The sequence below is a fragment of the Nicotiana sylvestris genome, chromosome 10, assembly GCF_000393655.2.
Source record: "Nicotiana sylvestris chromosome 10, ASM39365v2, whole genome shotgun sequence".
Lineage (NCBI taxonomy): Eukaryota > Viridiplantae > Streptophyta > Magnoliopsida > Solanales > Solanaceae > Nicotiana > Nicotiana sylvestris.
The window spans coordinates 36,757,887-36,771,854 of NC_091066.1; the positions used below are offsets into that span (position 1 = coordinate 36,757,887).

At 36.2% G+C, this 13,968-nt stretch overlaps 2 protein-coding genes across 2 annotated transcripts; both read right to left on the reverse strand.

Annotated features, from left to right (window-relative positions):
- Positions 1-8,655: 8,655 nt before the first annotated feature.
- On the reverse strand, positions 8,656-9,495 carry LOC104216585 (brassinosteroid-responsive RING protein 1-like). Its single transcript, XM_009766667.2, has one exon. It carries the CDS (start codon positions 9,361-9,363, stop codon positions 8,863-8,865), a length of 501 nt encoding a protein of 166 aa, XP_009764969.1. The 5' UTR covers positions 9,364-9,495; the 3' UTR covers positions 8,656-8,862.
- Positions 9,496-11,553: 2,058 nt separating this feature from the next.
- On the reverse strand, positions 11,554-13,011 carry LOC104216584 (zinc finger BED domain-containing protein RICESLEEPER 2-like). Its single transcript, XM_009766666.2, has 2 exons — positions 11,880-13,011; positions 11,554-11,806 (listed from the first exon to the last, which is right to left on the reverse strand). The coding sequence occupies exons 1-2, from the start codon at positions 13,009-13,011 to the stop codon at positions 11,727-11,729; spliced, it is 1,212 nt and encodes a 403-aa protein (XP_009764968.2). The 3' UTR covers positions 11,554-11,726.
- Between the last annotated feature and the right edge of the window lie 957 nt (positions 13,012-13,968).

Here is a 13,968-nt window from a genome sequence, read left to right on the forward strand (position 1 = left end):
ACAGAGCAAGCCCGACGCTTTATGATCCACAGATATCGAAGGGAAATGCGTCGACATGACTATCAATTCTGACGCAGTTAAGAGATATTATGATTTCTGGTAATTGTAATTGTTGTTTGTTTGTACTTACCATTTATCAGAGAATGAAATGACGGAGGCAATTCTTTCTTCTATCCAAACACTTTGACCTTTGCCTCCCCTTTTGAGCCTTATTTACTCTTTCATACCCCTCTTTTGGAATCTGTAATGAAAACGAAAAAAGTAATGATAATAAGAACAAAAGAAAAGTCAAGAAAAAAAACAAAGGAATGGGAACTACGTTTGACCTGATTCCTCAAAGAAGGATACGTAGGCGCCTCACGGCTCGGTATAGTGTAACATAGTGTGCATAAGGTAACATATTGTGACAAAATAAAAATCCCCAAGCAAGAAAAACTGGGGCAGAAGTTGGCGCTTGTAATTTTGGCAAGAAAGTTTGATTCCAAGAGTTGTACTATTTTACCCCTAAAAATTATTTTTGAACTTTTGATACCCCCTTCTCCTTTCAGCCATACACAAAAATCCCTATTGATGTCCAAAAAAGACCTCCCGATCAGTATCTGAGAAGTGCTAAGTCAATGCAAATGGAAGTCGGGAATAACACTCTGATCCCCAGCAAAGAAGAAGATCATAAGCTGGAACTGAATTGATAGCCGAAAGAATCCCCAACAGAGAGAGTCATATCGGCAACACTCCAATTCCCAGCTGAAAAATAAAATAAAATGAGAGAGTCTTATCGGTGAAAACCTTCACAGGCACCATAAGGCGACAGGAGTTGAGAGAAATGAGAGAGTCTTATTAGTGAAAACCCCTCGAAGGGCACTATGAGGCGACAAAACAAGATTGGCGGGAAGGATCCGCAAAGAGTTGAGTGCCTGTTTATCCCCAGCAACATGAGGCCGTCTGGAAGGTTGATTGATACAAATAGACTGGGTTGATTAATCCGGAATGCGCGACATGAACGTTGGAATCGGTTATATCATTCAGATAAGTTCTTTTCTTTCCTTTTCCCTAGCATTTGTTCAGAAAGACTTCTTCTTTTTTCTATTTTTTGAAATCATCACTTTTTCATTTCTTGGTTTAAAAGACTTACCTTCCCAGCAGTTTGTTTTTGAAAAGGATTTTCAGAGCTTACTACCAGTTGCCAAAATGATGCAAAGCAAAATGCGAATAGGACACGCCAAAGATAAGGCGATAAAGAGAAAAGAAGTTGGTCGCAAGACCAAATGATGAAAGGGGCCTAGATCCCAATAGGACCAAATTTCCAGGGGAAGTTGGAGAAAAACAGGAAAACAACAGTTGAGAAAATTGTGGACCTAATTCCAAGAGGGCCCCCGACAGATCATCGAGATGTAGGAGCATCCCCAACAGATTTTCGACCAAGTTCCAAGAGGGTCGGACAACATAGAGTGGGGAAGGGAGAAAGGGAAAAAACCATCCCAGTAGGAGTATCATAACCAACCACCGGGTTTTTAAACTAACAAATTTTGTTTGGTTTGAAACAGGTAAATGGAATGGCAGTGATCTTTGAACCAAGGAAGTGGTCTTTGAACCAGGGTTTCCCCCAACATAATAAGCTTCCAATGGAGGAAGTTGATCCCCAGCAGACAAAACAAAGAGATGACATTTGTGCTCAGAAAAGCAAAGAGCCATTATCCTCCCCAGCAGCTTCCAGAAGAATGAAGCATCGATTTGAAGGGATAAAATTCCCCAGCAGCGTTATCCTCAACAACGTTATCCCAAGAAGATAACACTTTTATCCCCAGCAGTGTTAAGAAAGAAAAAAAAATAAAAAAGAAAAAAAAATTGAATTTGAAGGAAGGAAAGAAAGGAGACTCCCCCAGTGGTATTATCCCCAGCAATCAGGCATCCACCTGGAGAACAAGGATGAGTAGTTGAAGTATTAGTAATCAGGCATCCACCTGGAGAATGAGGAAGAGCAATGAAATATCAGAAATCAGGCGTCCACCTGGAGAACAAGGAAGAGCAATGAAAGAAACAGCAATCAGGCATCCACCTGGAGAACAAGGATGAGTAGTTGAAGTATTAGTAATCAGGCATCCACCTGGAGAACAAGGAAGAGCAATGAAATATCAGAAATCAGGCGTCCACCTGGAGAACAAGGAAGAGCAATGAAAGAAACAGCAATCAGGCATCCACCTGGAGAACAAGGATGAGTAGTTGAAGTATTAGTAATCAGGCATCCACCTGGAGAACAAGGAAGAGCAATGAAATATCAGAAATCAGGCGTCCACCTGGAGAACAAGGAAGAGCAATGAAAGAAACAACAATCAGGCGTCCACCTGGAGAACAAGGATGAAGAAAAGAAATAGCAATCATCTGGAGAACAAGGATGAAGAATTGAATTAGCAGTCAGGCGTCCACGTGGAGAACAAGGAAGAACAGTTGAAATATCAGAAGTCAGGCGTCCACCTGGAGAACAAGGAAAAGCATCAAAACTGGGGCAGAAGATTTTCTGCCATGGTCGAAAATTTTCTCAGAAGAACAAGGAAATCAATTCAAGTTTTAAGAGATAGCAAGACAACAAGATTTGGAGAAAAACAGTCGGAGGTAAGACAATTCCAATATGTTGAAAATGGGTTCATCCGCCCTCGAATAGGATATTCTGGGTTCATCCGCCCTCGAATAGGATATTCTGGGTTCATCCGCCCTCGAATAGGATATTCTGGGTTCATCCGCCCTCGAATAGGATATTCTGGGTTCATCCGCCCTCGAATAGGATATTCTGGGTTCATCCGCCCTCGAATAGGATATTCTGGGTTCATCCGCCCTCGAATAGGATATTCTGGGTTCATCCGCCCTCGAATAGGATATTCTGGGTTCATCCGCCCTCGAATAGGATATTCTGGGTTCATCCGCCCTCGAATAGGATATTCTGGGTTCATCCGCCCTCGAATAGGATATTTTGGGTTCATCCGCCCTCGAATAGGATATTTTGGGTTCATCCGCCCTCGAATAGGATATTTGGGTTCATCCGCCCTCGAATAGGATATTTTGGGTTCATCCGCCCTCGAATAGGATATTTTGGGTTCATCCGCCCTCGAATAGGATATTTGGGTTCATCCGCCCTCGAATAGGATATTTTGGGTTCATCCGCCCTCGAATAGGATATTTTGGGTTCATCCGCCCTCGAATAGGATATTTGGGTTCATCCGCCCTCGAATAGGATATTTTGGGTTCATCCGCCCTCGAATAGGATATTTTGGGTTCATCCGCCCTCGAATAGGATATTTGGGTTCATCCGCCCTCGAATAGGATATTTTGGGTTCATCCGCCCTCGAATAGGATATTTTGGGTTCATCCGCCCTCGAATAGGATATTTTGGGTTCATCCGCCCTCGAATAGGATATTTTGGGTTCATCCGCCCTCGAATAGGATATTTGGGTTCATCCGCCCTCGAATAGGATATTTGGGTTCATCCGCCCTCGAACAGGATATTTTGGGTTCATCCGCCCTCGAACAGGATATTTTGGGTTCATCCGCCCTCGAACAGGATATTTTGGGTTCATCCGCCCTCGAATAGGATATTTTGGGTTCATCCGCCCTCGAATAGGATATTTTGGGTTCATCCGCCCTCGAATAGGATATTTTGGGTTCATCCGCCCTCGAATAGGATATTTGGGTTCATCCGCCCTCGAATAGGATATTTCGGGTTCATCCGCCCTCGAATAGGATTTTATTTTTTAAAGTTGTTGAAATCAGGAGCCCCCTCTGAAGAACAGAATGGCGATGTATTGGTTGAAGAGAGGAATGACATTCATTTTTAAAGTTGTTGTTGAAGTTGGGAGCCCGCCCATAGAACAGAGGCATACATTTCAGTCTTTAATTTTCAAGCATTGAACTTGGGAGCCCGCCCAGATAACAGAGGCATACATTTCAAGTCTTTAATTTTCAAGTATTAAAATTGGGAGCCCGCCCAGATAACAGAGGCATACATTTCAAAATCAAGTCAGAGGACAATAAAACAGAGGGTTACAATAGGAATCCCCAGCAGGAAACAATAAAATTCCCCGGCACCGGGAAACAGAAGGTTGCAACAAGAGGTCACAGTACAAACTCAAGTACATGTGTCAAAAGAAGTAAAGCACCGAAAGAAATGCAAGCAGACAAGGAAGCAAGGCAACAAAAACAAATTGTACTCTAGCCTAGCTTCTTGTTTTTTTAAGCACGGTGTAACAAGGAGATCGGTAAGCAGTAGTAATAACATGCAACAACAGTAACATTGCAGTCCAACGGTAGTCCCAGCTACCAAAATTTCTCGAACTACATTGACCTGATTCCTGTTTAGCCCAGGATATGTAGGAAACCTTTGAAGCAAAGGTTCGGTCAAATCTTTTTCAAAAAAATGCTTCAACGGAGTACTCGGATGGGCAAAAATCGCTCGCTTTATCTTTGCACGAAAACCCTTCGTGTCTCCGGGCAAAGAGGGGCAGCTGTAAGCACGTGATTTTTGCCCTATATGAGAATTACTCCCAAAAAATTCAAAAATAAAATGATTTTTCTTTGGTGTACAATTTTGTGATATTTTGAAGAATTATTTGTATTTGTCTGTGCGTGTTTATTCGCTAAATTAATAAAAAATACAAAAATATGTCGCATTTTGCATGTAGGATTTAATTCTACAATTGTTAGTAATTAAAATTGTTTTACAAAAATTAAAAATTACAAAAATAGGCATCGTTTGCATTTTTAGCATTTAATGTCCAAATATACAATTTTATGCTTAATTAATACTTAATTGTGCGTTAATTGTTATTGGGAGTTAATTTGCGCCTTTATAACTTAATTTAGTTCTTAATAATAGTTTAAGTATTTTTATAATTTAGTTTTAGAAAAATAAAAGAAGAAAAGAGAGCGAAAATATAAAGAAAGTCGGAATTGGGCCTCTTCTTCAATTTCAAGCTATAGGCCCAAAAAATGGCCCAATCTTCCCTACGACCCAGTCCATTTCGAACTGGGTCGACCCAGTCCATTAACCCAACACCCCTTCTTCATTTTTGTCCAACACAAAACAAAACCAAAAAAAAAATAAAAAAATAAAAAGTGAATTATCACTATTAATAGTTTTATTTTTTGTTTTTTTTTATATATAAAAAAAATCCGAAAATATTTTATTTTATTTATTATTTTTATTTTAAAATATATATATATATATATATATATATATATATATATATATATATATATATATATATATATATAGTAATTTCGGAAATGATTTTAAAAAAATAAAAAATAAAAAAATAAAAAAATGTAAAAGAATGTAGAAAATTTTAAAAAAAAGTAAAAAGTTTTAAAAAATTTAAAAGTAAAAGAAGGTTGGAATTAAAAAATAAATATAAAGATATCTGAAAATTTAAAAAATTTAAAGTAATTGAAAGTAGCATTTTTAAAAGAAAAAGAAAAGATAGTGGTTTATTTTTTAAAGAAAAGTTAAATAAAGTGAGATTCTCTTTTAAAAAAATAAAAAGTGGAATTTTAAATAAGATAAAGTAATTAAAGTTGGAATTTTAAAAATAAAAGTAAATAAAGGTGGGATTTCTTTTTCTAAAAAAATAAAAGCAATTTGTAAGTGGGATTTCTTTTAATTAAAAAAATAATAAAATAATAAAAAACAAATCTGAAAATTTCGAAAATTTTGCTATAAATAGAAGAGAAAATTTAGGAAGAAGGGTGGAAAAAAAGAGAGGAAAAACTAGATAGAGAGAAGAAAAAAAGAGGGGGCGGAGTGAGAAGTATACACCCGATATACATTCTGTATACACTGAATATACAGGGGCAGAATTCATTTTGGAGAGTTTTGAAGTTGAAAAAAAATAGTTACTGCTTCATTGCCTCGCTTAAGATCTGAAATAGTCAGAACCTTCCTGCCTTTTACTTCTTCACTATACTTGGAGTCGTTTATAGTCTCCTGGGTTTTCTGCTATTCCTACTGTACTGGTTTGCGATGTTGCTGAATCTGCTGTTGCTGTGTTATTACTGCTGCTGACTTCTCCTTCTTTTGTTCTTGTACTGCTGTTTCCAGGTACACATTTGTACAATCTCGGCTTGAAGCAAAAAATGAAATATTAATCAGGCTTTGTTCCTGTTGAATTCCTCCTGTTTAGATTTGTGGTTGAATATAATTTTTCTTTCTTCGTATAAAGATGTAGTTGAATGATTAATGAATAATGAGGTTGCATATGTATACTTTCTTCATCTAATAATGTTAGTTTAAATTACGGAGAATAATTAATCTGTTTTGATATTATGGTCAATCTCATGTTCTAGTATTATTGAATAACAGAATATAAAATGAAAGCAGTTTTTCTTTGTACAAACTCGATCGCAATTTTCCATTCGCATTAGCCGTAAACTAATAACTAATAAGTTACGTTTTTCAGCATGTAAATAATTAAGAGATTTTCTTTTAGTTTAGAGACGAACTTAATAGAAAATATAGTCATTGTAGGTTTATCCTGTAAAAATAAAAATGAGACGAGCCTCGCCAAATAAAACGTATAGATTGCGGGGCCCTCACAAAATGTATGGTTTAATTAGAATTCGGAAGGACCGTTTAGCGAATTTCACGGTCTTCCCCAAAATAATAACGCGATAGTCTCTTTAGGCGCGTGTTTAATATTTTACTTTCTTAAGCCTGGGTGTGCATTTCATGTGACCCGAATCCAAATCCCAAAACATCAAATAAAACGTGTTCCGGATTGTGGGTGCATTTCATGTAACGCAGTCCAAAGACGTGTTTTAAGCGATGTTCATATTTCTTTTAAAAACAATAATAATAAAGCGGTTAAAAGATAAAATTTGCACATAAGTTCATATTTGTATAAAATCAGACAATCAAGCCGAATATAACAGTTGAGCGACCGTGCTAGAACCACGGAACTCGGGAATGCCTAACACCTTCTCCCGGGTTAACAGAATTCCTTATCCGGATTTCTGGTACGCAGACTGTAATATGGAGTCATTCTTTTCCTCGATTCGGGATTAAAATTGGTGACTTGGGACACCCTAAATCTCCCAAGTGGCGACTCTGAAATAAATAAACCAATCCCGTCTCGATTGTCCTTTAATTGGAAAAACTCCCTTGCACCCTCGCGGGTGCGGAAAAAGGAGGTGTGACAATATGTACTATTTAATTTTCAATTATCAAATACCACTTCAAATTCGAAAAAGATATAAGAATCTAGTAGATTTTGATATATGAATATGAAAAAATAAAGAGATTGACAAATTTCTATAACACTTGATAAGAAAGTGATCATACAACATATTTAAAGTTAACAAAAATGGAGCACTTCATTGTCTATTAAATATTATATCTCATAAGAGAATTTCAAATATCTTAAGATATTTTTTGAAGAAAATCTATATAAAGTGTTAAAAGTATATATTTATATGTCAGTTTGGTTCGATTTGTTTTACTTAATACCAAGCTAAATCAAATCAAACCTTATTAGATTTTTAATCGGTTTTGTTTAACTTTTTGGTTTGGTGCGGTTTTTCGGTTCTGTTTATATACTCCTACTTACCTCTATTGTACATTATCTACTTTATTCGGATAGTGTTGTATTTTTTTCAGAACCTTGTATTTGGTTGGATCTAGAAGCTCCTATACGTGTGACACTAAATTTTGGGGTGATTTACGTTAGTCGTTAGTTTTAGAACTTTATTATGTTATTACATAGCTGTTTATGGTATGTTATTGATCAATTGTTAGATAATTATTGTTTTTCTTTTTGTATTATCTGTTGTGTTGACTTATCTAGCGAGCAGTATTAGGAGCCATCACGACTTTGATTGGTTGGGATTTTAGGTCACGCGAGAACGAAATTTAGTAGCTGTCATGGTACGAGAAACTTGGTTATGACTTTACCGGAATGACTAATCTAAAATCATCACTACTCATTGAGAAGGATTTACGTAATATTTTAGGCGTGGTTTTTGTTGGAAATGAAGCTATATAGCCTGTTTGGCCAAGCTTATTTTTGGCCAAAAGTGTTTTTTTTGGTCAAAAGCAATTTTGGCCTCAATTTGAGGTGTTTGGCCAAGCTTCTGGAAGGAAAAAAAGTGCTTTTGAAGAGAAGCAGAAACAGTTTTGGAGAATCAGAAAAAAGTAATTTCTCTCCAAAAGCACTTTTTTGATAAGCACTTTTGAGAAAAATACACTTAGAAGCAGTTTTTTAAAGCTTGGCCAAACACTAATTGCTGCTCAAAAGTGCTTTTCAAACTAATTAGCCAAACACAAACTGCTTCTCACCAAAAGTACTTTTGAGAAAAGCACTTATAAAAAAAACACTTCTCAAAATAAGCTGATTTTTGCAGCTTGGCCAAACGGGGCCAAACGGGCTAATAATCACGTATACATCTTTAGCTCGATGAATAGATTATCGTCACTTTCTTTTGTTTTCTCTGTAGAAAGAGATAGGAGTAATAATATATACAGTAAAAGTATCCTATGAATTTTAATATTAAAAGAACATATGATTATGCATAAATATATTTGTATTGTCATTGTCTTCTATATTTTTAGATCTCTTACAAGTAAATATAAATAATTTTCGAAAAATTGCACATAAAACTAAAAATAGATTGTAATTGACCACAACCAATTGACTATTTGCAGTATGCATATTCTAATTTCTTGAATATGCATTATCAACTTTCAATCCATATTCCTAAAATCGAATACTATACAAATTCTCTCCTTTTTTTTTCTCTTGTTGTATACGCATTTCACATTGTCAATTTACCTCAACCTCTATCCTACCCCTCCAAAAAAAAAATCACAAAAAAATGGAAGTACTATAAACCGGCAATAATGGGAGAAAAATCGCCGCAAAAATCAGAAATCCCAGACGCCAACCAAAGCCTCTCATTAAAAACCTCCTGCATTTTGTCCGGTATAATAGGTGTTCGACAAAGCGGACAAGTCTTTTGATCATGGTCCATCCAACGGTCCACACAACTCCTATGAAATATGTGACGGCAATTTGTGAGCCGTCGGATCTCATCCTCCCCATTAAACTCGTACAAGCAAACCGCACAGCTCTCGGGTGGGTCCACTAGTTCGGAAAACTTGACCACTGGCAAAATCTCCCTGATTAGAACCGCCGATAAGGAGTACTGGAGCTCCGAACAAGATTCGGGCCGCGCTGGAAACGACATTTCGGGTTCTAGAAAATCCCCAAGACCCAGAATTGTTAAAAGGGAGCAAATGAACTTTCTAATGTAACCCAAAATTGTAAGAATGTGGACGAGCAATTTTGGAAGAAATAGGTCCGTGTAGCCTACTGGAAACCCCATAAATTATAGTACTAGTCTAAATAAACATAAATTAAGCTGAAAGATTGACAGTAGAAACGAGAGATGAAGATAAATTTTCTCCCTAAGATTGACAGGAGAACTGACTGATATTTTTGCTGTTGAGGAGAGAAAACGGGAACGGGGGAGGCTGGGTTATATAGGGGGGATACTGGTTAGGAAGGGGTGAAAAGACAGAAATGGGGTTGAAGGGTATAGAGGGAAATTTCGAGGGGGAGGGGGGAGACGTGACAGTAGGGTCAGCAGATGCTGATTATATATGTCTGTCCCATATGGAGGTGTAGGAGTGTTTGTGGTACGATTTGAGCTGCTGGCAGTAGGACACGTTCTCTCCATGTCTCTATTTATTAGTAGTTTGGACACAAAAAAATTACTCCCTCTTGTCCATAATAAATAATTTTTTAGTTATTTTTTATGTTCCAAAATAATTAATTTTTTCAGATTTCAAGAATAAATTAATTATTTTTTTCCTACATTAACCTTGAAGTAAATAGTATTGGAGTATGTGTTAGGATTGTTTATGTAAAGAGATAGTAGATGTTAATATGATCAATTTCATTGCTAATTAATGTTAAAAGGTGAGTTTCTTAATATGTGTGAAAACAATTAAAAAATCACTTATTTTGGACCGGAGGGAGGGAGTATATACTATTAAATTTTTTAAAAGAAATTGGAGGTAAGTTTAAGATGAGTATTTGAAATTTAATTTTTTTTTTGGATATATATATTTATTTTATTAGAAAAAATATTGTAGTTTTACGAAGAAAAATCAATTTTACATGAAAAATGGTGAAACTACTATATTTAAATTTCCAAACTCATTCCAAAATATTCTTATGGACAAACAGGCCCTTAAACTCCATAGAGATTTACTATAGTACTACTTTTAGTAAATTTTGCTATTCTACTAGACCAATTTCTTATTTCTCGACCTATGTAACCGTATATCTGGTAAAGAGTGTCCATGATTTGGTTATGGTGGATTATAACATAAAAGAAAACAAAATCAGCTTGTAGGTTTGATAAATATATACACCCCTATTAAATCTAAGTTCTTTACTCTTTAAACTACGCCATTGTTCACAAAGTAATTTATTACAGAAAGTTTCAAATTTACAGATAGATCCAAAAACTTTAGATAATGACATTTTGTTTGAGGAGAATCTTAAATAGGACCAAATGTGATTCGAATTCAACTTTAGGGGTATCCCGTAGTATGATGATTTACTTAATCAGGTGATGTTTATGATAACATTAAAACTGTGCTATAAGGTATATTTGGCAATCGACTGAATATCTGTAATGAGATTTAAGCTCTGTTCACTGACTTTGTACAATGATCAATTGCGTGCGTCAGATACAGTGTGGGTGGTATCATTATGACAAACGGTGCGGTGTGGTTGCGGGGCACCCCGCGCACACCCGCGACGACTCCAACCCGCCCCGCCCCGCCCCATAAAACAAAATTTTCTGTTTTTAACCGCCCCGCCCCGCGCAAAACCGCCCCGCCCTGCCCCGCATATATTTTTTTTTAAATTTTTTAATCTGATCTAGTAAATCAGGTAATTTTCTTTGAACTCTGCAATAAACCAGGTAAAATTCCAGTTTCTATTGCTCCCAACGTATGTCATGAATAATTGAATAGCTCCCCTTCCCTGCACTCAACTTCTGTAATTCTTTTTTTTTTTTTGTCATTTTTAATGTATGTTTTATAAATATTTAGTTGAGAAAAACTTAAATAAAGTAACATAGACAGTGATGACTAGTCATGTGGTGACTAGTTATGTGGATTTCTGAACCATGGAAATATGTCTTTGTTGAACGCCATACATATTTCAGTTGTGCTGTTCTTTGAATATTTTGTCAATCTTTATAATGCAGCAACCAGGAGGAACAGACAAAAAAAAAGAATTTCTGGCACAACGAGCAGCTTGAAGAGATGCTGTAGAAGTTTTCAGTCCATGTACACATAACACATCTTTATCAAGAAGGTCAATGGAGTTCATCAGTTCAAGTCTTTTCAGAAGGATTAGTATTGATAAAAATAAGCCACATATCTGCTTAGTGAATTCTAAGATAAAATCACACTATTTTTTAAGTTTAATGAAAAAGTAGATAACTAGATCAACAAACTATTTTTGTGACCAAGTTAAAAGAAACACAAATGCAGACACCAACTTAGCAAATGGAAAACGAAAATCTTAATAAAGTAGATACACAAACCAGTCGTAGCAGAAATAATACTAAATGAGAACTCTGATTAGTCTGTTACAACAAAGCAAAAATTGAAATATTGGGATCTTCTTCTTCATCAGAAATAATGCATCTCCAACTTCCTTCAGTTATCAAGCAACTGAAACATCTGGATCTTCTTCTTCATCAAGTATCGTCGGACATGAAACTCTATCAATGCTTGAACACGAACCTAAAAAAAAGTATAATAGTATAAGAGAGTGAATACTATTATTAACATAGTAAATCGTAAAAAAGTTACTTACCATTTATCTCGTTCCATAACCAAGTGCGAGCATACATCAATGCCTCCAAAGTAGTAGGATGAAGTCTACTACGATGCGGGCTAATCAATCTCCCACTAGTGCTAAAGGCCGATTCTGAAGCAACGGTAGAGATAGGAATGGCTAAGAGGTCACGAGCTATCTTTTGCAAAGTAGGAAATTTTAATATGTTTGTCTTCCACCAGCTTAAACTGTCAAATGATGGCGTACGAGATAGCACACCTTCTTCTAAATATGACTCCAACTCCGATCTTGGGTCCACATTCGCGCTACTCGAAGCGACAAATCTATCGAAACTAGACAGTCGATCACCCTCAACAACACCAGCAACTTCATTAGAACTAGATGCTTGAAATGACTCATGTGAAGCAACCACTCTGCTCGTATACTCTTGAAAGAGATTAAAACAATGGTTTCGAACTTCTTGAATTTTATGTAAAGTTTCTTCACCATAAATTTGTGCAAGATAGAACTCAACCAACTTCATCTTAAATCTCGGATCAAAGATAGTAGCTACCCCCATCAAAATATGCATATCATCCCAATATTTTTTAAATTTCAACAACATTGATGATGCCATAGAGCTAATCAAAGGATTTAAACTTTTCACCCAAGCTTCCAATTCTAGCTTAATATCACAAACTTTTGAAAAGTATTGAGTTGAAGTTGGATATTGACTCCCTGAGAATTGTTCAGTGATACGGTGAAACAGCTGCAACTTTTCACAAACTTCATGTGCTGCACTCCATTGCCCTTCGGTTGGAAAACAACGATAATTGGTGTCATTTAAACTCAACTTTGTGAACACCTCTTTGTAATCTAGGGCTGTTCTCAACATAAGATATGTTGAGTTCCAACGAGTAGGGCAATCATACTCCAACTTTTTAGTACAGGAAATATGTAGCAACCGTGCAGCTTCTTCGAACCTTTCAATTCTGCCTGAAGATGCTATCCAATATAAGACACTGTTACGCACATTACTAATACCATCTTCTATCACCTTTAGTCCTTCTTGCACAATCAAATTTAAGATGTGTGCGGCACAACGCACATGCAACATTCGACCCATCAACAATAAATCCCTCTTACAAAGTTTCTCATCTAAAAGACGCATCATAAGATTGCCCGTAGTGTACTACTCTACTAATCGAGCTCATTCAGTCTAGGATCATGTAGGACTTTATTTGGTTGTAATGTAAGCTACGGGACGGGTAGGATACATTTAGATATAAGAGTGACTACACCTCCCTAAGCACTTTAATACATATACTTTAACATTTAAAACTCGCACTTATGTCAAACCATAACTCGACATTCGCATCAATATATATTAACTCCATACTTCTTTAAGTACAATTACATCAAGGAATATTTTTCGCAACAATACAACTATTTCTTTCTTTCTTTTTCAATTCAAGTGGCTCTTACGTGTTTAAAACAGTGCACTTTTCTCCTTATTTCATTAGTTCCACTCAAAAGCCAAACCAACCACCCCACACTTTAACTTTTATAAAATTCATAATAATTCAAGTGCTCATGGGAGAAGAAACGGTTTAAATAGATGGTTAATTCAAAAAAATGGGTAAGGCTTGTAATGTGGTTGCCAGAGAAACAGGATTACAGGCTCAAAGGGGTTAACTGCGATACATAATAGTTAGGCAGGTAAAATATATATATGGCTCAACAAAAAAAATGTCTATATCACTTCCAAGACTGAACAAAACAACTATTTCGCTTTGCAAACACACGGGGCAAGTTCTAGACATCAAATGCAATGCACAGAATACAACAAAACCTCACACACACATGACACATAACTCACTTAGGATTGGATTCATCAAGACACTCTAGTCAAAGCAGTTAAGTAAATTTAAGAACATACAATTTAAGTCACTTCTTCAAGAGTCAAAAACTGAGCCTAAGCCTCTCAGCCAAAGTACTCACTATTCTCAAGGCATAACAAAGTCAAGAGATATTGCTTCAATTCAAAACACAATACAATGGCTCTTACTCCCAAAAAAAACTAACTACACCCGGTTCAAACAAAACTCTTGGAAAGAACCGTGACACA

What these genes read in the sequence shown, in the direction of transcription:
- LOC104216585 (XM_009766667.2), bottom strand. Translation starts at nt 9,363, where the DNA reads ATGGGGTTTCCAGTAGGCTACACGGACCTATTTCTTCCAAAATTGCTC.
- LOC104216584 (XM_009766666.2), bottom strand. Translation starts at nt 13,011, where the DNA reads ATGCGTCTTTTAGATGAGAAACTTTGTAAGAGGGATTTATTGTTGATG. An exon ending in GTTATGGAACGAGATAAATG is followed by an intron (nt 11,807 to 11,879) that starts GTAAGTAACTTT and finishes ACTTTTTTTTAG; the next exon opens with GTTCGTGTTCAAGCATTGAT.